At 44.0% G+C, this 22,453-nt stretch overlaps 1 protein-coding gene across 2 annotated transcripts in view; it reads right to left on the bottom strand.

Moving 5' to 3' along the window:
- The window catches only part of THUMPD2 (THUMP domain containing 2), a 110,062-nt gene extending 87,902 nt beyond the window's left edge, over positions 1-22,160 (bottom strand). For both annotated transcript variants that reach the window (XM_044290879.1, XM_044290880.1), the window contains exon 1: positions 22,003-22,160. In XM_044290879.1, coding sequence (XP_044146814.1) covers positions 22,003-22,125 — 123 coding nt within the window. In that variant the 5' untranslated portion in view covers positions 22,126-22,160. The remainder of the gene's footprint in view (positions 1-22,002) is intronic.
- Positions 22,161-22,453: the final 293 nt, after the last annotated feature.

Below are 22,453 nucleotides of genomic sequence, written 5' to 3'. Positions count from 1 at the left end.
GTGACCCCGTCGCAGCCACCGCAAAGACGGGCCCGTAGAGCCCCTAGAATCCCAGAGGTGCTGGCAAACCCCGATTGGCAGTCCCCAACTTCAGCTGTACCTGTAGTTCCCCCTTTCCCCGCCCAGTCTGGAGTTCGGGTTGAGACAGCTCAGATCGGTTCAGCCCTGGGATTTTTTGAGCTGTTCTTGACTGCGGAGCTCTTAGACATAGTCGTGGCCGAAACAAACAGGTATGCCACACAATTTATAACCGCCAACCCGGGAAGCTATTATGCCCAGCCTTTCCGGTGGAAACCAGTCCAAGTTTCCGAAATTAAAACTTTTCTGGGCCTTCTCCTCAACATGGGTCTAACTAAAAAGCACGAATTGCGGTCATATTGGTCCACGAACCCAATTCATCACATGCCCATGTTCTCTGCTGCTATGTCCAGGGCACGTGTTGAGGCCATCCTGCGTTTCCTGCACTTTAGCGACAACACCGCCTCCCGTCCCAGAGGCCACCCTGCTTTTGACCGGCTCCACAAAATTCAGCCCCTCATAGACCATTTCAACCTGAAGATTTGTATACCCCAGAGCAAAATATCTGCGTAGACGAGTCCCTAATACATTTTACCGGGCGCCTTGGCTTCAAACAATACATCCCAAGCAAGTGCGCCCGGTATGGGGTCAAATTGTATAAGCTCTGTGAAAGGGCCACAGGCTATACCCACAAATTTCGGATCTATGAGGGAAAAGATCAGACCCTGGAGCCGGTCGGTTGCCCTGACTACCTGGGGAGCAGTGGGAAGACAGTCTGGGACTTGGTGTCACCCTTATTCGGCAAGGGGTACCATCTTTATGTGGACAATTTCTACACAAGTGTGGCCCTCTTTAGGCATTTGTTTCTAGAACGGATTGGCGCCTGTGGCAACGCGCTAACTAGTCGCGCGGGCTTCCCCCAACGGCTCGTTACCACCCGTCTTGCAAGGGGGCAGAGGGCCGCATTGTGTAACGAAGAACTGCTCGCGGTGAACTGGAGAGACAAGCGTGACGTTTACATGCTCTCCTCCATTCACGCAGACACGACAATACAAATTGAGCGAGCAACCCGTCTCATTGAAAAGCCCCTCTCAGTCCACGACTATAACCTTCACATGGAAGGGGTGGACTTCAATGACCAGATGTTGTTTCCGTATTTAGTTTCCCGCAGAAGCTGGTATAAGAAGGTGTCTGTATATTTAATTCAATTGGCTCTGTATAATAGTTTTGTTCTCTACAGTAAGGCTGGGAGAACTGGATCCTTCCTCAAATTTCAGGAAGAGATCATCGAGAACCTCCTGTACTCAGGAGGTTCCGTGGCCCCATCCACCAGTGTAGTTAGCCGTCTACACGAGCGACATTTCCCCAATGTCGTTCCTGGTACCTCAACCCAACCGTCACCCCGAAAAAGATGTCGGTAAAAAAAAGGTAAAAAAAAAAAAACAGTAAGCAAAAAGGTTAATGTTTAGTTCAAAAAGTTAAAGTTTATATATTCTGTTCGAAAGTTAATAAAATTATTGCGTTGCGGCCTGTTTTTTTACCTTCCAGGTGGACCAGCCGATCGACTAGCTGCAGCACTGATGTGCATTCTGACAGAAGCATTGCAGTGTATGCGGCGCTGCAAGACGAGATTTCTACTCTGCAGTAAAAGATACGTTTGCCAAGGGATACGAGCTGAGGAGGAGGCGGCGTTCCTATGCTTTGGCAAACACTTTGTATATAAAAAAAAAACAAAAAAAAAACCCGGCAATGATTTATTCATCCACATCGATTGATGTGAATGGAGAAATCTGGTTTGCCAGGGCATACGAGCTAAGTGGGTATGAATGTTGGGCGGAGATCCTATGTCCTGGCAGACGCCTTTCCCCTCCTTTTTTTTTGGGCAGAGATTTTTTCATCCACATTAATCGATGCGAATGAAGAAATCGGTGCTGTTCATTTTTTCTGTTCAGGCTGAACGGAAAAAAATAAATAAATCTCATTACCTGTATGCTCAATATAAGGAGAATAGCAGAAACTCCTAATGCTGGCCATACATGTAATGATTGCGGAGACCCTCAAATGCCAAGGCAGTACAAACACCCCACAACTGACCCCATTTTGGAAAGAAGACACCCCAAGGTATTCGCTGAGGGGCATATTGAGTCCATGAAAGATTAAAAAAAAATTCCTAAGTTAGCGGAAAGTGAGACTTTGTGAGAAAAAAATAATAATATTCAATTTCCGCTAAATTATGCCAAATAAATAAATTTCTATGAACTTGCCAGGCCCCTCATTGAATACCTTGGGGTGTCTTCTTTCCAAAGTGGGGTCACATGTGGGGTATTTATACTGCCCTGGCTTTTTAGGGGCCCTAAAGCGTGAGAAGAAGTCTGGGATCCAAATGTCTAAAAATGCCCTCCTAAAAGGAGTTTGGGCACCTTTGCGCATCTAGGCTGCAAAAAAGTGTCACACATGTGGTATCGCCGTACTCAGGAGAAGCTGGGGAATGTGTTTTGGGGTGTCATTTTACATATACCCATGCTGGGCGAGATAAATATCTTGGTCAAATGCCAACTTTGTATAAAAAAAAAAAAAAATTGGGAAAAGTCCCGGAAAAAAACAGTGACAATAGAGATACACATAGACTTATTAATGATACCAATGACACTATACAGCATGAATCACGGATTACAGTCACTAATAGGTATGAGGCATTATCATCGCCTCTTTTTTTAGATGGGACTCCACCTCATCATCGTCCCAAAATGAAACATACCCGGACACCCTCCCCACCAAGGAGACATGGGATTGCACAAAAGGGAGATCACAAACACGAATACAATTTGAGACAGCGCTACCCGGAACACCGGGACAATCAGACAAGGATACCAGGGCTGAGACAGAATTACAATCAGACACGATATCCTCATTCATACAGTCAACAGGAACAGTCATACCACAGAGGTCAACAAACACACAGGTACGGAGACAGATACGAAGGGGCAGACACGCAAAAAAGAAGAAATCATCACAACTCAACGAGGAAGTATCAAACATAAATTAATATTAGTTCCACCACACTGACTGAGGCACAGACACGTCTTTTGAACAAAGGTCTGAAGTTCTCTCCGACCAGGGCCCTCGATAAATTTTCCACATATGTTGGGATTGAAAAGTTTATACGTAGGCTCTGATCAAGTTAAAGAACTAGATGATCTACTAGTTGAAGAAATAGCTAAAATGACAATGAAAGGAGAAGTTATCATTATGGGAGATTTCAATCTTCCAGATATAAACTGGAAAACCAAAATAGCAAGTTCTACCAGGAGTACAGATATTCTAAATTCCCTACTGGGGTTATCCCTACAACAAATGGTTGAGGAGCCAACCCGGAGGGAGGCCATTTTGGATTTGATATTCACAAATGGGGATTCGGTATATGATGTCATTGTAGGCGAAACCTTGGGATCTAGTGATCACCAGTCAGTGTGGTTTAATATAAGAACTGTGAAAGAGTCCCACCACACAAAAACAAAAGTTTTAGATTTTAGAAAAACAGACTTTTCAAAAATGAAATTAGTCATAAATGAGTCCTTATCAGACTGGAACGGATTACATGGAGTCCAGGAGAAATGGGACTACTTAAAAGGTGCATTATTGAAGGCAACAGAAAATTGCATTAGACTTGTCAGTAAAAGCAAAAAAAGGAAGAGACCACTGTGGTACTCAGCAGAAGTGGCCCAAATCATTAAAAATAAAAAGCTAGCATTTTGTAATTATAAAAAAAAACAGAGCAATGAAGATAAGGAAATCTACAAGATTAGGCAGAAAGAGGCCAAGCAAGTTATAAGAACTTCTAAAGCTCAGGCAGAAGAAAAACTAGCTCAGTCTATGAAAAAAGGGGATAAGACATTCTTCAGATATATAAATGAAAAAAGGAAATTAAAACAAGGAATAACTAAATTAAAAATAAAGGACGGAAGGTATGTAGAACAGAATAAAGGGCTAGCCGACTGCCTTAATGAATACTTCTGTTCAGTTTTTACAAAAGAAAAAGAAGGAGAAGGACCTCCACTAGAAAGGATGACTATTAAATCGTTTGATGCATGTGTCTTTACAGAGGAAGATGTTCTAAGTTTGCTGTCTAAAGTGAAGACAAATAAGTCACAGGGGCCTGATGAGATACACCCAAAATTATTAAAAGAGCTTAGTGGTGAGCTGGCAAAACCGTTAACAGATTTATTTAACCAATCATTAGTAACAGGAGTCGTCCCGGAAGATTGGAAATTGGCAAATGTCATGCCCATTCACAAGAAAGGTAGTAAGGAGGAATCAAGCAACTATAGACCAGTAAGTCTGACATCAATAGTAGGCAAATTAATGGAAACCCTATTAAAGGATAGGATTGTGGAACATCTAAAATCCCATGGATTGCAAGATGAAAAACAGCATGGGTTTACTTCAGGGAGATCATGTCAAACAAATCTTATAGATTTTTTTGACTGGGTGACTAAAATAATAGACGGTGGAGGTGCAGTAGACATCGCATATCTAGATTTTAGTAAGGCTTTTGACACTGTCCCACATAGAAGACTTATCAATAAACTGCAGTCATTGAGCATGGACTCCCATATTGTTGAGTGGATTAGGCAGTGGCTGAGTGACAGACAACAGAGGGTTGTAGTCAATGGAGAACATTCAAAACAAGGTCATGTTACCAGTGGGATTCCACAGGGATCTGTACTGGGACCAATTTTGTTTAATATCTTCATAAGTGATATTGCAAAAGGCCTCGATGGTAAGGTTTGTCTTTTTGCTGATGACACAAAGATATGTAACAGGGTTGATGTTCCTGGAGGGAAACGCCAAATGGAAAAGGACTTAGGAAAACTAGAAGAATGGTCAGAACTCTGGCAACTGAAATTTAATGTGGATAAGTGCAAGATAATGCACCTGGGGCGTAAAAACCCAAGGGCAGAATATAGAATATTTGACACAGTCCTGACCTCAGTATCTGAGGAAAGGGATTTAGGAGTAATTATTTCAGAAGACTTAAAGGTGGGAAGACCATGTAATAAAGCAGCACGAAATGCCAGCAGAATGCTTGGATGTATAGGGAGAGGTATAAGCAGTAGAAAGAGTGAAGTGCTTATGCCGCTGTACAGATCACTGGTGAGACCTCACTTGGAGTATTGTGCGCAGTACTGGAGGCCATATCTCCAGAAGGATATAGATACTCTAGAGAGAATTCAGAGAAGAGCTACTAAACTGGTCCATGGATTGCAGGATAAAACTTACCAGGAAAGGTTAAAAGACCTTAATATGTATAGCTTGGAAGAAAGAAGAGACAGAGGGGATATGATAGAAACTTTTAAATACATAAAGGGAATCAACTCGGTAAATGAGGAGAGCATATTTAAAAGAAGAAAAACTACCACAAGAGGACACAGTTTTAAATTAGAGGGGCAAAGGTTTAAAAGTAATATAAGGAAGTATTACTTTACTGAGAGAGTAGTGGATGCATGGAATAGCCTTCCTGCAGAAGTGGTAGCGGTAAATACAGTGAAGGAGTTTAAGCATGCATGGGATAGGCATAAGGCTATCCTTCATATAAGATAGGGCCGGGGGCTATCCATAGTATTCAGTATATTGGGCAGACTAGATGGGCCAAATGGTTCTTATCTGCCGACACATTCTATGTTTCTATGTTTCTATTTGAAGAAGTACTTCCTTAAAACTCCAGTAACTGGTATGACCCCGGATGTTTCGTATGTCGGGAGATATTTCCATACTGATTTAAAAGTTAGATCCAAAAAATACCCAAGACAGGAAATGAGTGGGGAAATGATAACGTTCAAGACAAATATAGAGAAAGAACTAAGGTCATTGAAGGGTCGCACCCGGAATCCTAACTTAACGAGAATGGAACGAGATGCGATTCAAGAATTACAAGACACCAAAGAGATCACTATTAGACCTGACGATAAAGGCGGAGCGGTAGTTATTTTAGATACAGAAGCATACAGAGGTGAATGTTTAAGACAGTTGGAAGATGGAAGCACATATCAGAAATTGAAAGGAAATCCTACAGAGGAATTTTTTAGGGAGCTGAAGAGTTATTGTGACAAGGGATTAACGGCGGGATTCTTGCAGGATCATGAGGCTAGATATATTATGGATACACAAAAAAGGATTCCCGTTTTCTATTGTCTTTCGAAGATCCATAAAGATCTGAAATGTCCCCCAGGAAGACCGATAGTATCGGGTATCGATTCCATTTCATCTAATTTATCGCGATATATTGACCGTTGGCTCCAACCATTGGTCAAAACCACCGCCTCTTATATCAGAGATACAACTGATATTGTTAAATTGCTTGAAACTCTCGAATGTAAAGAAGGGTGGATGCTAGGTACACTTGATGTCAGTTCCCTTTATACTGTAATTGAACATAAAATGGGGATTGACGCTTTAATGAGACAGTTCGAAAGGGATAATACTTTGGAAAATGAACAGAGGATGTATATTTTAGAAGGAGTGGAATATATCCTGTCGCATAACTATTTTGCATTTGAGCAGGATTTCTATCTGCAGTTGACAGGTACCGCCATGGGCACCAGATTCGCCCCCAGCTATGCCAACTTTTTCCTGGCCCAATGGGAAAGTGAGACCAGTCAGTCATAGACTGGGGGGGAATCTGGTGCTCTGGCGAAGGTATATTGACAACATTCTGTTCATTTGGGAAGGTACTAAGGAGACCCTTGATGATTTTCTTATAGAAATCAATATGAATGAAAGAAATTTGATTTTTACCACAAAGATTAGCTATAAAGAAATTGAATTTTTGGTTATTAAAGTAGCAATTGAGGGAACGTTGATTAAGTGCAGCACCTTTGTCAAGGAAGTAGCTAGGAATAGCTTTATTCACTTTTCCAGCTGCCAGCTACCCAAGTGGTTGTTAAATATACCAGTCAGCCAATTTCGGCGACTGAAGCGGAATTGTACAGACCAGAGGCAATTTGAAGTAGAAGCTGCTGCTCTTGGTCAACAGTTTCTGGAGAGAGAATACCCAGACCAGACAGTCAAGAAAGCCTTAGACAAAGTCAGGAGCATGAACAGACAGGATTTTTTTGCCCCCAAATGTACATCCACAACAGATGAGATACTGAGGATGATTTTACCTTATCATTCACAGCATCGACAGGTGGAAAAAATCATCAGGAGACATTGGCATCTTCTCCTAGATGATAAGATTATAGGTCCATCTCTCACTAAAGATCCAAGAATAACATATACAAGAGCCCTTACACTGGCAGCAAAAGTAGCACCCAGACTGAAAAATAATAAGATAGGTCTAAATGAGGGCCATAATTGGCTTAGAACTGGTGGCTTCCATAGATGTGGGCGGTGTGGGAACTGTAAGGTAACAAACTTTGCAAGGAAAACCACAAGTGTTACCTCTACTCAAAATTCCTTCAGGTTTGACATTGATGAATGTCTAACCTGTGATTCTACGGATATTATCTACCTACTACAGTGTAGCTGCCATAAACAATATATAGGAAGGACAAAGAGGACACTAAATTAGAGAGTGGCAGAACATCTGACTAATATAAAAAAAGGGGTATCTATTACACTCCCTTTCCAAACATTTCAAAGATGTACACAATTGTGATCCTGCGTCCTTACAATTCTTTGCATTGGAGAGAGTCAAGAAACCATGGAGAGGTGGTAACCATGTGGCTGCTATGTCCAGGCAGGAATCACGTCGGATTTTTGAAATCGAATCCCTGATTCCCAGAGGCTTGAAAGCCGAATGGGAACTGTTTGGATTCCTTTGAGGAACGGGTGGTGAGCCGGGTGGTGATGTTGATCCAGAGTTTGGCTGTTTTCCAGCACTCTGTTCCATCCTCCCTGCCCTGCTCCCCTCCCCTTTCCGACAGATACGGATCTTCATATGAATTCTATGGCTATGTTTGCTTCCTCTTGAATATATACTTTTCTAAAGTTTTATTTAACGTCATTCACTATCTAGTATGTTATTTTAACTTTTTATTGGCAGATTTTATTGTTTCAGAAACGCACTAAAAACGCACCTGACCACATGTGCGTTTTTTTATGCGTTTTCATTGTAATTGATAGTGATTGCATCGGCATTGTCATTTCTCAAGTTTTAATAATTTATAGGATATTTTATGTATAATTAAATATTTTTAGTGAGGAAATGTGGGGATTTTTCCATGGTATTGGATCCTTATATAGATCCTTATATAGATGGGTGTGTGTGATTGGACACATGAAGGTCCACTGAAAGATGCAGGGGTTGATATATGTGTCTCCTTATGTTGATTTTATAACTGTATTTTAATATGTCCATTACATTGATGCTGTGAATATTGTAGGATCTGATGTTTTATATGAATTACTTGATTCCCACATCGGGTTTTCCTGAGGTCCCAATTAGGGCAGTATCACCTGTGACTAACTTCCTGGGAGGATATAAAAAGCTGTCCAGAGCTCACTGTCTCCACCACTGAGGAAGGGGTGTATACCCTGAAACGCGTTTGGGCAAGTCGGGACAGCGAGTCTTTTTTCCCCCCAATACCACAAGTGACCGAGCAGTGACAACGTCGGTCGGGGTGATCTGCAGAACCAGTCTCGCATAGAGGTGGTTTTTGTAAGCATAACAAGATACGCTATCACAGCTACTACAGCTCCGGCTGGTGAGTCGCGTGAGACGTCACGCTTCGACTCTATACCACGTGGGACGCCGCATTCAGCTGTGCTAGGCTGATACTTCACTCCACTACAGCGAGACTACTGAAGGCTTACGGTAAGAAGTGTTTACTGCTATTTCCTCCAGGACTTGATCTTACCATCTATTTCCCTGCTCTGGAGGCCTGAAGCTGGACACTGTGTGGGAATCTTACCTCAATTGATGCAATCTAACCACACGCCCTTGAAACTACATCTAGGTGCATGTGGATTTGTTGGGACTGATTCTTATTGTGGGCAGGGCCCCATGAACCCCTGAACTTTTTACTACAATAGGTCTAACCAGGACCCCACCTTTTATTTTATTTTACTTTTGGTGTTAATAGATGTACAGACGTGGACAAAATTGTTGGTACCCTTTGGTCAATGAAAGAAAAAGTCACAATGGTCACAGAAATAACTTTAATCTGACAAAAGTAATAATAAATTAAAATTCTATAAATGTTAACCAATGAAAGTCAGACATTGTTTTTCAACCATGCTTCAACAGAATTATGTAAAAAAATAAACTCATGAAACAGGCATGGACAAAAATGATGGTACCCCTAACTTAATATTTTGTTGCGCAACCTTTTGAGGCAATCACTGCAATCAAACGCTTCCTGTAACTGTCAATGAGACATCTGCACCTCTCAGCAGGTATTTTGGCCCACTCCTCATGAGCAAACTGCTCCAGTTGTGTCCGGTTTGAAGGGTGCCTTTTCCAGACTGCATGTTTCAGCTCCTTCCAAAGATGCTCAATAGGATTGAGGTCAGGGCTCATAGAAGGCCACTTTAGAATAGTCCAATTTTTTCCTCTTAGCCATTCTTGGGTGTTTTTAGCGGTGTGTTTTGGGTCATTGTCCTGTTGCAAGACCCATGACCTGCGACTGAGACCAAGCTTTCTGACACTGGCTAGTACATTTCTCTCTAGAATTCCTTGATAGTCTTGAGATTTCATTGTACCCTGCACAGATTCAAGACACCCTGTGCCAGACGCAGCAAAGCAGCCCCAGAACATAACAGAGCCTCCTCCATGTTTCACAGTAGGGACAGTGTTCTTTTCTTGATATGCTTCATTTTTTCGTCTGTGAACATACAGCTGATGTGCCTTGGCAAAAACTTCGATTTTTGTCTCATCTGTCCACAGGACATTCTCCCAGAAGCTTTGTGGCTTGTCAACATGTAGTTTGGCATATTCCAGTCTTGCTTTTTTATGATTCGTTTTCAACAATGGTGTCCTCCTTGGTCGTCTCCCATGTAGTCCACTTTGGCTCAAACAACGACGGATGGTGCGATCTGACACTGATGTTCCTTGAGCATGAAGTTCACCTTGAATCTCTTTAGAAGTCTTTCTAGGCTCTTTTGTTACCATTCGGATTATCCGTCTCTTAGATTTGTCATCAATTTTCCTCCTGCGGCCACGTCCAGGGAGGTTGGCTACAGTCCCATGGATCTTAAACTTATGAATAATATGTGCAACTGTACTCACAGGAACATCTAGTTGCTTGGAGATGGTCTTATAGCCTTTACCTTTAACATGCTTGTCTATAATTTTCTTTCTGATCTCTTGAGACAGCTCTTTCCTTTGCTTCCTCTGGTCCATGTCGAGTGTGGTACACACCATATCACCAAACAACACAGTGATTACCTGGAGCCATATATATAGGCCCAATGGCTGATTACAAGGTTGTAGACACCTGTGATGCTAATTAGTGGACACACCTTGAATTAACATGTCCCTTTGGTCACATTATGTTCTGTGTTTTCTAGGGGTACCATCATTTTTGTCCATGCCTGTTTCATGAGTTTATTTTTTTACATAATTCTGTTGAAGCATGGTTGAAAAACAATGTCTGACTTTCATTGGTTAACATTTATAGAATTTTAATTTATTATTACTTTTGTCAGATTAAAGTTATTTCTGTGACCATTGTGACTTTTTCTTTCATTGACCAAAGGGTACCAACAATTTTGTCCACGTCTGTATGTTTTTATATGACTATGTATGTGATGCGTGTTATTTACATTAAAATCTAATTTTGACAGATATTTTTATCTTCACCACAGCTCTTTGTTCCCATATAAGGAGTGCCCCTCTACTTTCTATTTTTAATTTTGTCTACTGTACGGTCTGGGTGGACCGAGAGGTGAGCACCCATTTCCATCCGGTCTATAGGTTGAGCCGCTGGTTTCTATTAAAAGTTGTCTTTTGCCAAGATATTTCTCTCACCCATCATGGGTATATGTAAAATGACACCCCAAAACACATTCCCCAACTTCTTCTGAGTACGGCGATACCAGATGTGTGACACTTTTTTGCAGCCTAGATGCGCAAAGGTGCCCAAATTCCTTTTAGGAGGGCATTTTTAGACATTTGGATCCCAGACTTCTTCTACTTTTTTGCAGCCAAGATGGGCAAAAGGGCACATATTCCAAAGTGCACCTTTCGGATTTCGCAGGCCATTTTTTACACATTTTGATTGCAAAGTACTTCTCACACATTTGGGCCCCTAAATTGCCAGGGCAGTATAACTACGCCACAAGTGACCCCATTTTGGAAAGAAGACACCCCAAGGTATTCCGTGAGGGGCATGGCGAGTTCCTAGAATTTTTTATTTTTTGTCACAAGTTAGTGGAATATGAGACTTTGTAAGAAAAAAATAAAAAAATCATCATTTTCCACTAACTTGTGACAAAAAATAAAAAGTTCTATGAACTCACTATGCCCATCAGCAAATACCTTAGGGTGTCTACTTTCCGAAATGGGGTAATTTGGGGGTTTTTTCTACTGTTTGGGCATTGTAGAACCTCAGGAAACATGACAGGTGCTCAGAAAGTCAGAGCTGCTTCAAAAAGCGGAAATTCAAATTTTTGTACCATAGTTTGTAAACGCTATAACTTTTACCCAAACCATTTTTTTTTTCCCAAACTTTTTTTTTTTAATCAAAGACATGTAGAACAATAAATTTAGTGAAAAATTTATATATGGATGTCGTTTTTTTTGCTAAATTTTACAGCTGAAAGTGAAAAATGTCATTTTTTTGCAAAGAAAATGGTTACATTTTGATTAATATCAAAAAAAGTAAAAAATGTCAGCAGCAATGAAATACCACCAAATGAAAGCTCTATTAGTGAGAAGAAAAGGAGGTAAAATTCATTTGGGTGGTAAGTTGCATGACCGAGCGATAAACGGTGAAAGTAGTGTAGTGCAGAAGTGTAAAAAGGGGCCTGGTCATTAAGGGGGTTTCAGCTAGCGGGGTTGAAGTGGTTAATTGTGCTGATCACAGCCCCCTGTAAGAGATCGGGTGCTGCCAGGCAGCAGTCATGTACACAGTTCATTGTATATTCTAACTAGAAGCGTCCCCATCATTATGGGAACGCTTTTGTGTTAGAATACACTAGGGATCGACCGATATTGATTTTTTAGGGCCGATACCGATACCGATAATTTGTGAACTTTCAGGCCGATAGCCGATAATTTATACCGATATTCTGGGAATTTTCATTTTTGAAAAAAAAATTAAAATTCCCACAAATCTGCTGAAAATTAATGTTTATTGTTAATGTGTATTTTTATTTTTTGTAAATCTTTCTTTTTCATTTATATTTAATATTTTGGTGTTTTTATTTTTATTACTTTTTTTTTTTTTTTAACTAACTTTTAGCCCCCTTAGGGACTAGAACCCTTGTCCTATTCACCCTGATAGAGATCTATCAGGGTGAATAGGAGCTCACACTGTCCCTGCTGCTGTGTGCTTTGTGCACACAGCAGCATGGAGCTTACCATGACAGCCAGGGCTTCAATAGCGTCCTGGCTGCCATGGTAACCGATCGGAGCCCCAGCATTACACTGCTGGGGCTCCGATCGGAGGAGCAGGGGAGAGGGAATCCTGTGGGGGGCGCACTGCGACTGGGGTAGGGGGGCGCACCACTGCTTAATACTGGGGGGGAGGGGGGGGGCCTAATATTGGGGGGGGGGGCGCACTGCGCCACCAATGTCTGATACTGGGGGGCTTGGGGGGGGCGCACTGCGCCACCAATGAAGCTTAATCGCACATTTATTCATATACAGGAGGCGGGAGCTGGCTGCAGGATCACATAGCCGGCTCCCGACCTCTATGAGCTGTAGCTGCGATCCGCGGCACCTGAGGAGTTAACTACTGCAGATCGCAGCTACAGCTCAGAGGCCGGGAGCCGGCAATGTGATCCTACAGCTCCCGCCTCCTGTATATGAATTAATGTGAGATTAAGCTTCATTGGTGGCGCAGTGGCCATAGCTCCTCCCCTCCTCTTGTCCCCTGTCCTCCCATTGGCTGGAGCGGCAGCAGCAGCACAGGGGGAGGAGACACTGCTCCTTCTTCCCCTGTGCTGCTGCTGAGGGAACACGGAGAGCGCTGTCAGCAGCGTGATCTGTGTTCCCAGGACGTTATCGGAATATCGGCAAAATAAATGCCGATACCGATAACGTTCAAAATCCTGAATATCGGCCGATAATATCGGTAAATCCGATAATCGGTCGATCCCTAGAATACACTGTTGGATCTGAGTTTTCACGAAGTGAAAACTCAGCTCTGAAAAAGCTTTTATGCAGACGGATCTTCGGATCCGTCTGTATGAACGTAACCTACGGCCACGGATCACGGACGCCAATCTTGTGTGCATCCGTGTTCTTTCACGGACCCATTGACTTGAATGGGTCCGTGAATCGTTGTCCGTCAAAAAAAATAGGACAGGTCATATTTTTTTGACGGACAGGATACACGGATCACGGTCTCGGCTGCAAAGCGGTGCATTTTTTGATTTTTCCACGGACCCATTGAGAGTCAATGGGTCTGCGAAAAAAAACAGAAAACGGCCACGGATGCACACAACGGTCGTGTGCATGAGGCCTAAAACGTAGAGGGGGGAACTCCACATTGCTGCCCTACAGATTTGTTCAATGGTAGCGCACCCTTTTTCTGCCCAGGAAGAGGCTACTGCCCTGGTGGAATGGGTTGAAAAATCTGAAGGGACCTGACAATCTGATTGTGAATATGCCAGACCTATCGCTCTCTTGATTCATCTGGCTAAAGTACGGTTGTAACTTTGAGCCCCTGTTCTGACCCTGAAACTGAACAAAGAGTTGCAGGGTTTTTCTAAAGCCCTTCGTAGACTCTAAATATGCACAGACACACCTTCTGACGTCTAAAGTATGAAAGGATTTTTCCCCTTCGTTTTTGGGTCCTGACAAAAGGAAGGAAGAACTATTTCCTGAGGTTTATGGAATACCGACACTACTTTGGGCAGAAATGCAGGATCCGGTTTGAAAACAATTCTATCTTCCAGAACCTGAGTATATGGTGGGGAAGAGGACAAAGCAGATAGTTCTCCTACTCATCTGGCGGATGTAATGGCCACAAAAAATACAATCTTATAGGACAGCATCTTTAAGGGGATATCCCCAAGAGGCTCAAACAGGGCATTGGTTAGAGCAGAAAGAACCAGGTTATGGTCCCATGGGACTGATTTAGATTTAACTATAGAACATAGTCTAGAGCAGGCATGTCCAAACTGCGGCCCTCCAGCTGTTGCAAAACTACAACTCCCAGCATGCCTGGGTAGCTTACAGCTATTAGGGCATGCTGGGAGTTGTAGTTTTGCAACAGCTGGAGGGCCGCAGTTTGGACATGCCTGGTCTAGAGGATCCCTTAATGAACATTTTGACCCAAGGATGAGTAGCCAATCTAAAGTCAAATAGGACACTCAGTGCCGAGACCTGCTGGGTTTAAGCTTTTTGTTAAGGCTTAAAAAATAACGGGATGTTGGGTGAGCTCAAGTCTAGGCCTGGCTCTGCAAACTGAAAGAAGGTCTTCCATACCCTCAGATAGATTTTGACTTTTTTCCGACTAGCTAGGAGAGTCCCAATGATTTGTTCTGATAGGCCTCTAGACCTGAAGAATGTCCTCTCAAAATCCAGGCTGTCAGGTGGAGGTTCTTGACTTCCAGATGATGTAGAGGGCCCTGTCTTTCTGGAAGTATCCAGGGATCGGCTATTGATAGTCTCCTCAACCAAGTAAACCAGACTCTTCTTGGCCAAAACGGTGCTATTAGAATCACTGTTGCCTGCTCCCCCCAATCTTCTGAATCACTCTGGGCAACAGGCTGATGGGAGGGAAAGCATAGACTAGGCCCTCCCCCCTTGTCTGTGAGAGCGCATCTGTGCCTATCGACTGATCCTCCCTGCTCAGAGATAAGAACCTTTCGCACTTTTTGTTCTCCACCGAGGCAAATAGATCTATCGTGGGGGGATCCCCCATAGGGCCTCTATTTGGTGAAATACTTGCCGATTCAGACTCAAATTCGCCTGACTGAATCTGTGTCTGCTGAGAAAGTCCGCCTGGTGATTCTCTGAGAGAGAAAAAAAAAAAAAACTTTCCCCTGTATTAACGAGAAAATCCTGGATACCAGATGCATTAGTTGAGGAGATCTTGTAAAAAAATTTAAAAAATACTTGTCGAAGGACTAAAGTGGGGGCTCAATCTACTTGTCCCTCATGACCATCTACTTGTCCTGAACTTATACTAAAGTTATACTGTATGGGGGCGGGGGCCACAGGGTGACGTTATACTGTATGGGGCACTAGGGCAGCCCCAAGGTGACGTTATACTGTATGGGGCACTAGGGCAGCCCCAAGGTGACGTTATACTGTATGGGGCACTAGGGCAGCCCCAAGGTGACGTTATACTGTATGGGGGCCACAAGGAGACGTTATGCTGTATGGGGGCAGAGGCCACAGGGTGACATTATACTGTGCGGGGGCAGCCGCTTGGTGACTTTATACTGTATGGGGCACTAGGGCAGCCCCAAGGTGACGTTATACTGTATGGGGGCCACAAGGAGACGATCTATACCAGTGTATTACTGTATTGCGGCGGCAGCAGGGAGCGCACGGCGTCATAGCAACCAGTGACGCCGTGCGCTCCTGCTCTCAGGAGGGATCTAGGCCGCGGTTCCACGGCCCGCACACGGCTGTGAAACACGGCCGTGTGCATGGGGCCTAAGGGTTACATAGCATCATAAATCAGTATAAATGCTATGTGACCCCAGTCAGCACTTGCAGGTCAGGCCGGGAGCTGCGATGTGGACAGGCTCCGGGAGGAACGCTCATCTGCAGGGGGCCGTGGGGTCTCTCACTCCTCTTCTCCCATCTTGGCCTGCAATTACTCAGTCGCTGGAGACTGTGTGCTGACTTACTGTGCTCTCCTGTGCTGGCAGGTGGGCGGAGACTTCGATACAGGAGCCGGGAGGAGCGGGGGCCGCCTGCAGGAAGTGATATGTACGGTACTCATATGCACGATGCAGGGGCAGGCTGACATAGATGTAGGAGCGGTCAGCTCGCGGCTAGCATATGACCGCTCCTATTACTGCCCAACCGAGATGTCCCTGCTACTTGCCCGCACAGGGATAAACAACTGTTCAAACTACTTGCCCGGCGCCCAGAACTGCATGTCCCGGGCGTCAGGAGATAGGAATTCCACACCCCTGTTATATAAGCTACCACCGAGGCGTTGTCGGATAGGATCCTAACATGTTTTTGAGGCAAATATGGGAGACTTTCCTTTAATGCACACAGGACTGCTCTTAACTCCCTGGCATTTTGGGACTGAGCACTGTGTTTTTGACCAATGGCCTTGGAAAAACCTCAAAACTGAATGGGCCCCCCATCCCCAAGGGCTTGCGTCGGTGGTTATTATTAAGGGGTCGTGCCTCACCCATTCTACCCCCTGACTAAGGTTCGTAATTTTTTGCCACCAAGCTAGGGACCGGGTTACTGACCCCGGGACTACAATCTTGCGATCCAGGGATAGCGACCTCTCGTCCCATTTGGACAAAATGTGCCATTGAAGTATTCTGGACCTGAATTGGGCCCACCTCACAGCAGGAATACAAGCTGTCATCAGACCCAGAATAGACATTGCTTTTCTTAGGGAAACTTCCTTGGTTTTGCTGAAAGACCTGGATTTTATGCTGAATACCTTTCTTCTTGTCTGCCGGAAGATAAGATTTCTGTGTCTGAGAATCTAATAGGATGCCTAGAAAAACGCATTTGGAGGTTGGAATCAGGGATGATTTGTCCCAATTTACTAACCAGCCCAGGCTCATCAGGATCCCCAGGACCTTCTGTATTTGAGATCTTAAAAGCTCTGGGGACTGCCCTACCAAGAGAAGGTCGTCCAGGTATGAGATTATAATGATGTCTGACCTTATTTCCGCAATTACCTCCGCCATTAGCTTTGTGAAGAGCCTCAGCGCCTGTGATATCCCAAAAGGAAGTGCTCTGAACTGCAAATAGACAATTGATTCTCCCATCTTCACTGCTACCCTCAGGTATCTGAGACAAAGGATGAATGGGCACGTGATAGTAGGCATCTTTTATATCTATTGGGGCCATCACGCAGTTGGGGGAACAGATGGAGGACCGTGGAGGAGATGGATTCCATCCCGAATTTCTGGTAGGATAGATATTGGTTGAGACTCTTCAAATTTATTATCAGCCTGAATGTACCGTTAGGGTTGGGAACCAGAAATAGGGTTGAATAAAAACCCTCTCCTTGTTAGTTCTTTGGGACTGGAACAAGGACTGCCTTTTCCAGGAGGTTGTTTATTTCCTCCGTAAGAGCCGCCTGTTTTGGAGAATTTTGGTTTAAGGAAGTAATTTTGAATGTCCTGGGTGGTAGCCTTACCCAGGCGCTTGCGGTAATATTTTGCCAGGCTGGAGAAAACAAAGAAAGACGACCGCCTACTTGGGGTCTGGCGTCATTGTTGAGTGGAACTTGAAGTTTGAGGTCTGGATTTAAACAACACACTTTTTGATTTATCGGATCTCCAGTCCCTTTTCTTCTGATCCCCGAAACCTTTCCTTCTCTCATTACGCCGAAATGGCTTCCCCTGTCTAGGAAAGGACGGTGCCAGAAATCCTTTTTTCTTATCGGATGCCTTATCTAAAATATCATCTAAGGCCAACCTAAACAAAAAATCTCCTTGGCAAGGGAGGGCCCAAAGCTTAGACTTTGAAGCCACGTCACCCTTTCACCTCTTCAACCACAAGGACCTTTTGGCTGAATTGGACAGTGCGGCCGCTCTAGCGGAAAGCCTCAATGCATCAGCGGAGGCATCAGAGATAAAGTCCACTGCACTGGACATAGTTGGTATAGCCTCCAGAAGCTGTTCCCTAGGAGTCTTGTTCTCAATATGAGACTAATTCCTCCAGAGCTGTAAAAGACCTTGCCACCGAAGTAGTCGCTATATTTGATTTAAAGGCAGAAGTGGATGCCTCTCAATTCTTCCATAAGTATGCATCAGCCCTTTGGTCCATGGGATCTTTAAGGGACACTAAATCCTCAAACAGGAGAGCTGATTTTTTATTTATCTTAGCTACGGGAGCGTCTACCCTCGGTACCTCCTGCCAAGCTAATACTTCTTGATCGTCAAAGGGGTACTTTCTCTTGACCGCGCTAGGGATAAATAATTTTTTATCGGGTTTCTCCCATTCACATTGAATCAGGTCTTTGATACAGTCCTGAATGGGGAACACCCTAGACTTTTTAGGCTTTAGGCTCTCAAACATAAGTTCTGCCCTAGACCTGGACTCCTGTTCTTCCTCCAACACATCGTGGATCTAACCGCCTTTAATAGTAGATCCGTATCTTCAGCTCTGAATAACGGCTTCCCTGTCAAATCCTCAGAGGAGGAATCTGAGTCTACAATAGCGCCCTCCTCATACTTAATAGTATCCTCCACTATCGTCTGAGCCCTCTTATATCTGGATGAGCTAGGCAGGGATTTTTTAAGATGTTCCACAGAAGAACAGACTTCATTTTTAACTAAGTCTTGGATACTTTGTAATAAAGATGGCGACTCCTCTGCCACTAACTTATCCAGACATGGTTGGCAACATGTTTTGGGGGTAAGACGGGTCCAATTTTCTCTCGCAAATTCCACACTCCTTAGCTCTTGTTTTGTGGGTAGCTTTTCTTGGGGCTTTTTTAACCTGCATTTAATAAAACAGCCTAATCAGTCTAAACCTGACCATAATAATAACTCCCCAAAAGGGAGATGGTGGGGGTTAACCCCTCTTACCCCCAGGAGTACCATGCTGGATTCCGAAAGCTGCTCGTGTCTGTCAGTGCGCGGTTGTACTTCCCATTCTTTCTGCACGATGATGCTGCTTGAAGGGGGCAAATGGAGGGCCGTAAGTGCCGCCTGCCGTCCGGTCGGTATCTGCTTGCTGCTGCTCCCTCCATGCTAGCTGGCTGGCGTTCCCTTTTTCAAATGGGCCGCGCAGCGCCCGCCATGTTAAGCTCCTCTCCTTCCGGCCGGTGCAACACGCACGCCCAGACTCGGCCTGGCTCCATGAGAGAAGAAGTTCCACCTCACGCCGCAACTTCGCCGGCTAGGCAGGGCCACGAGGCAGCTACAGGCATCCCCCCATGGCTCCGAAGAAGGGAAGAAAAGATGCTGGGCTTCTCAGAGGCTCTGAGTGGAGACTTACGCCGACAGGTACCTCCACTAGGTTTCCATTTAACCCTAGAGGTTCTGCAGCCAAAAGATAGACCTGGAAAAAAATCCTCCTGTCCCTGGACAGGAAAGAACTGAGTGGTGGAAGGTAATGGACCAATTTAAAGATCTGGGAAGTTACTATTTCCTGTCCGGAAGGGGGAGGATCTCTCACAGGTGCTGTCATGGGGCGTAATGGAAAAGTGAGTGAGCGTGGCGTGGGCAGGCCTATCTCATTCATTATTTTCTACACCTGTTTTAGGCGTAGAAAATGGTCTAAATTTAAGGCAGCAAGCGAGCAGGCAGCATTTAGACCATGGTGATGGATCATGCGATTGGACCATGTGATATGACGTCACCACAGGTCCTTTAGCCGGCAGCTCATGATTAAAGTAGTAAGAAGGGACCGGCAGATACGTGATCAAAATTCAAGAGGAGAAGGCAAGTTAATTATTTTTTATTTTTTAACCCTCAATTGACCACCTACTAAGCATTCTGTATTAAAGAATGCTATTATTTTCCCTTATAACCATGTTATAAGGGAAAATAATACAGTGAATAGACTGTCATCTTAACAACCATCCTTCAAAATCGCACTGCATCCGCACTTGATTGCGGATGCTTGCGATTTTTACTCAGCCCCACTCACTTCTATGGGGCCTGCGTTGCAACGTGATAAACGCACAATATAGAGCATGCTGCGATTTTCACTCAACGCATAAGTGATGCGTGAAAATCACAGCTCATGTGCACAGCCCCATAAAAATGAATGGATCCAGATTCAGTGCGGGTGCACCTCCCGCATTTCACCCGCGCTTAAATCTCGCCCGTGTGAACTCAGCCTTAAGGGTACCATGGTGAAAAACACCAAAAATTCTGCCATTGTATTTAGGGGCTCCTTTTTATAGTGTTAACTGTGCAGTAATAATAACATTTAAATTTTATAATGCAGTCAATACAATTATGGAAAAATCAAATGTATGTGGTTTTCATTTTGCTATATTTTTTTTTTAAAGGATTGTTTTGTGTCGCCATATTCTGAGATTCAGAAAGTTTTTTATATTTTTCTGCTGACGGAGCATTTTGGGATACATGGGATCTTTTATTCCATTTTTGGGGGGGAGGCAAGGTGACCACAAAACAACAGTTCTGGCATTAGTGTTGTACTACAGGAGTATACATAATGCAGTTATTCTGACACACTGTCACAGCCTGCTGGAGGCAAGATGTATTAGCGGCTGGGACACAGCAGGCCTGGACCCCTTCATAAATCCTCCAGTTGCCATGCTGAGTACTTGGCACCCCACAAGTGTGCTTGTAGGGGGCCAATCAAAGGACTAAAGCAGATCCCTCGCTCTGTCTAACCGTTCAGATATAGAGGTTGCTATTGACCGTGACAAATTAGAATTAAACTGCCGGGACTGGAGTTCTCTCTGATCCTGGCAGTGACATTACAGTGCCTGCTGCATAAAGCAGCCAGAAACCTCCATTGCCACAACATAATATTATAGCACAAGCAGGAACAGCCCTGCTGCCATGGCGTAATACTATGTCATGAAGCGTTAAGGGGTTAAAGCAGACCTGTCACCTCTGACATGTTTGTTTTATGAACTACTTGCATTACCCATGTAATAATTATTGAGAATTTATTCTTAAGACTCTATGATGTGTCATCCTTCTATTATTCCTTCTAGAAGTTATGAATAAATTGCTGGCGGTTCGTAATGAAGGTCCAGATGGGTGTTACCAGTTGGGAGTGTGTCACTGCACATAATAAGACTGGTTTCACACAAGCGAGTGTCACGCTCCGGATTCGCAGCCCTCGTCCTGAACTTCCAGCACTGCTGGGATCACATAGCATTATATTGATTTATAATGCTATGTAACCCTTCCAGTTCTGGAATGTATTGGATAACACTGACAGCATTATGTCAGTGTTATCCAACACATTCCAGACATCTAAGGGTTACATAGCATCATAAACAAACATAATGCTATGCGATCCCGGCAGTGCTGGAAGTTCAGGACAGGTGCTGAGCAGCGAGTTCGGAGCGTGACATTCACTCATGCGTAACCAGCCCAAGGCTACTTTCACACTAATGTTTTGGCTTTCCGTTACAGAGATCCGTCATGGGCTCTCAAAAAAAAAAAAAAAAAAAAAAATCGCGAACTGCTGGCGATTCATCACTTCTAGCAGGAATAATAAAGGAATAGCGCATCATAGGGTCATAACAAAGATGCTCCAGAACTGTTATTACTTGGGTAATGCAGGCAGTTACTAAAACATGTCTGGAGAGGATCCAGTTCCTCTTTAGGCCTCATTCACATACAACCATATTTTTTCTCTGCATTTTCTGCAGCCCCATTCATTTTAATGTCATCTGTATGTCCGTCCTGCAAAACAGACCAGAATAGGCCTTTGGACATGAGGGCCTACAGAAACTGTGGGGTGCACATGGCCAGTATCCATATTTTGCTCAAGTGATGTGAGCGGAGAAAAATTAAAAGCTGATATGCTGCGGGTGGCAATAGACTTATTGCTCTAAGACCCCCCACCCAAAAAAAAAAAAAAAAAATACGCTTACGTAACCCCCTATGACGCACAACGACTGACAGGATGGATATATAGGAGCAGTTTCTCCTAAAAACTAAATGTATGGTACAGTGCGGTATAGGACGGCCGTGTGCGTTACATGCGGTTGTACTCACAACTACTGCTGACAGTTTAGACGTTAACTCCTGCATGACAAAGCGCTCCATCCCGCGCCCCACCGTGCAGAAGAAATCATGGCTGTGGAGGTGCGGAGCGTGGGGCGCACTATGGCCGGACATGGGTAACCGTGCGGAATGAGTACACAAGCCCGCTGAAGTAGAGGTCACGTGGTGGCTGTGATGTCATATGATCGGAGTGGAAGGGGCGGGGCTCATCTTTAATACCGCTGTGTGGAGGCATACGTAGTGAATGGGATGCTTTGGAGTTCAGCCACACGATTCTACCCATAGAAACGTAATTCTAGTCATTTACCTACAGAACATGCTAAAAGGGAGTTTATGTATGAGGATGATGGAGAAATGAGAATATGAAACAAATGTACTAGTATTAATGCATACCAGTTTATTAATAAGCATATAATCTGATGCCATAATCAGAATTTTTGTC

Source organism: Bufo gargarizans, chromosome 4 (genome assembly GCF_014858855.1).
Source record: "Bufo gargarizans isolate SCDJY-AF-19 chromosome 4, ASM1485885v1, whole genome shotgun sequence".
Lineage (NCBI taxonomy): Eukaryota > Metazoa > Chordata > Amphibia > Anura > Bufonidae > Bufo > Bufo gargarizans.
This window is presented reverse-complemented; position numbering and strand designations above follow the sequence as displayed.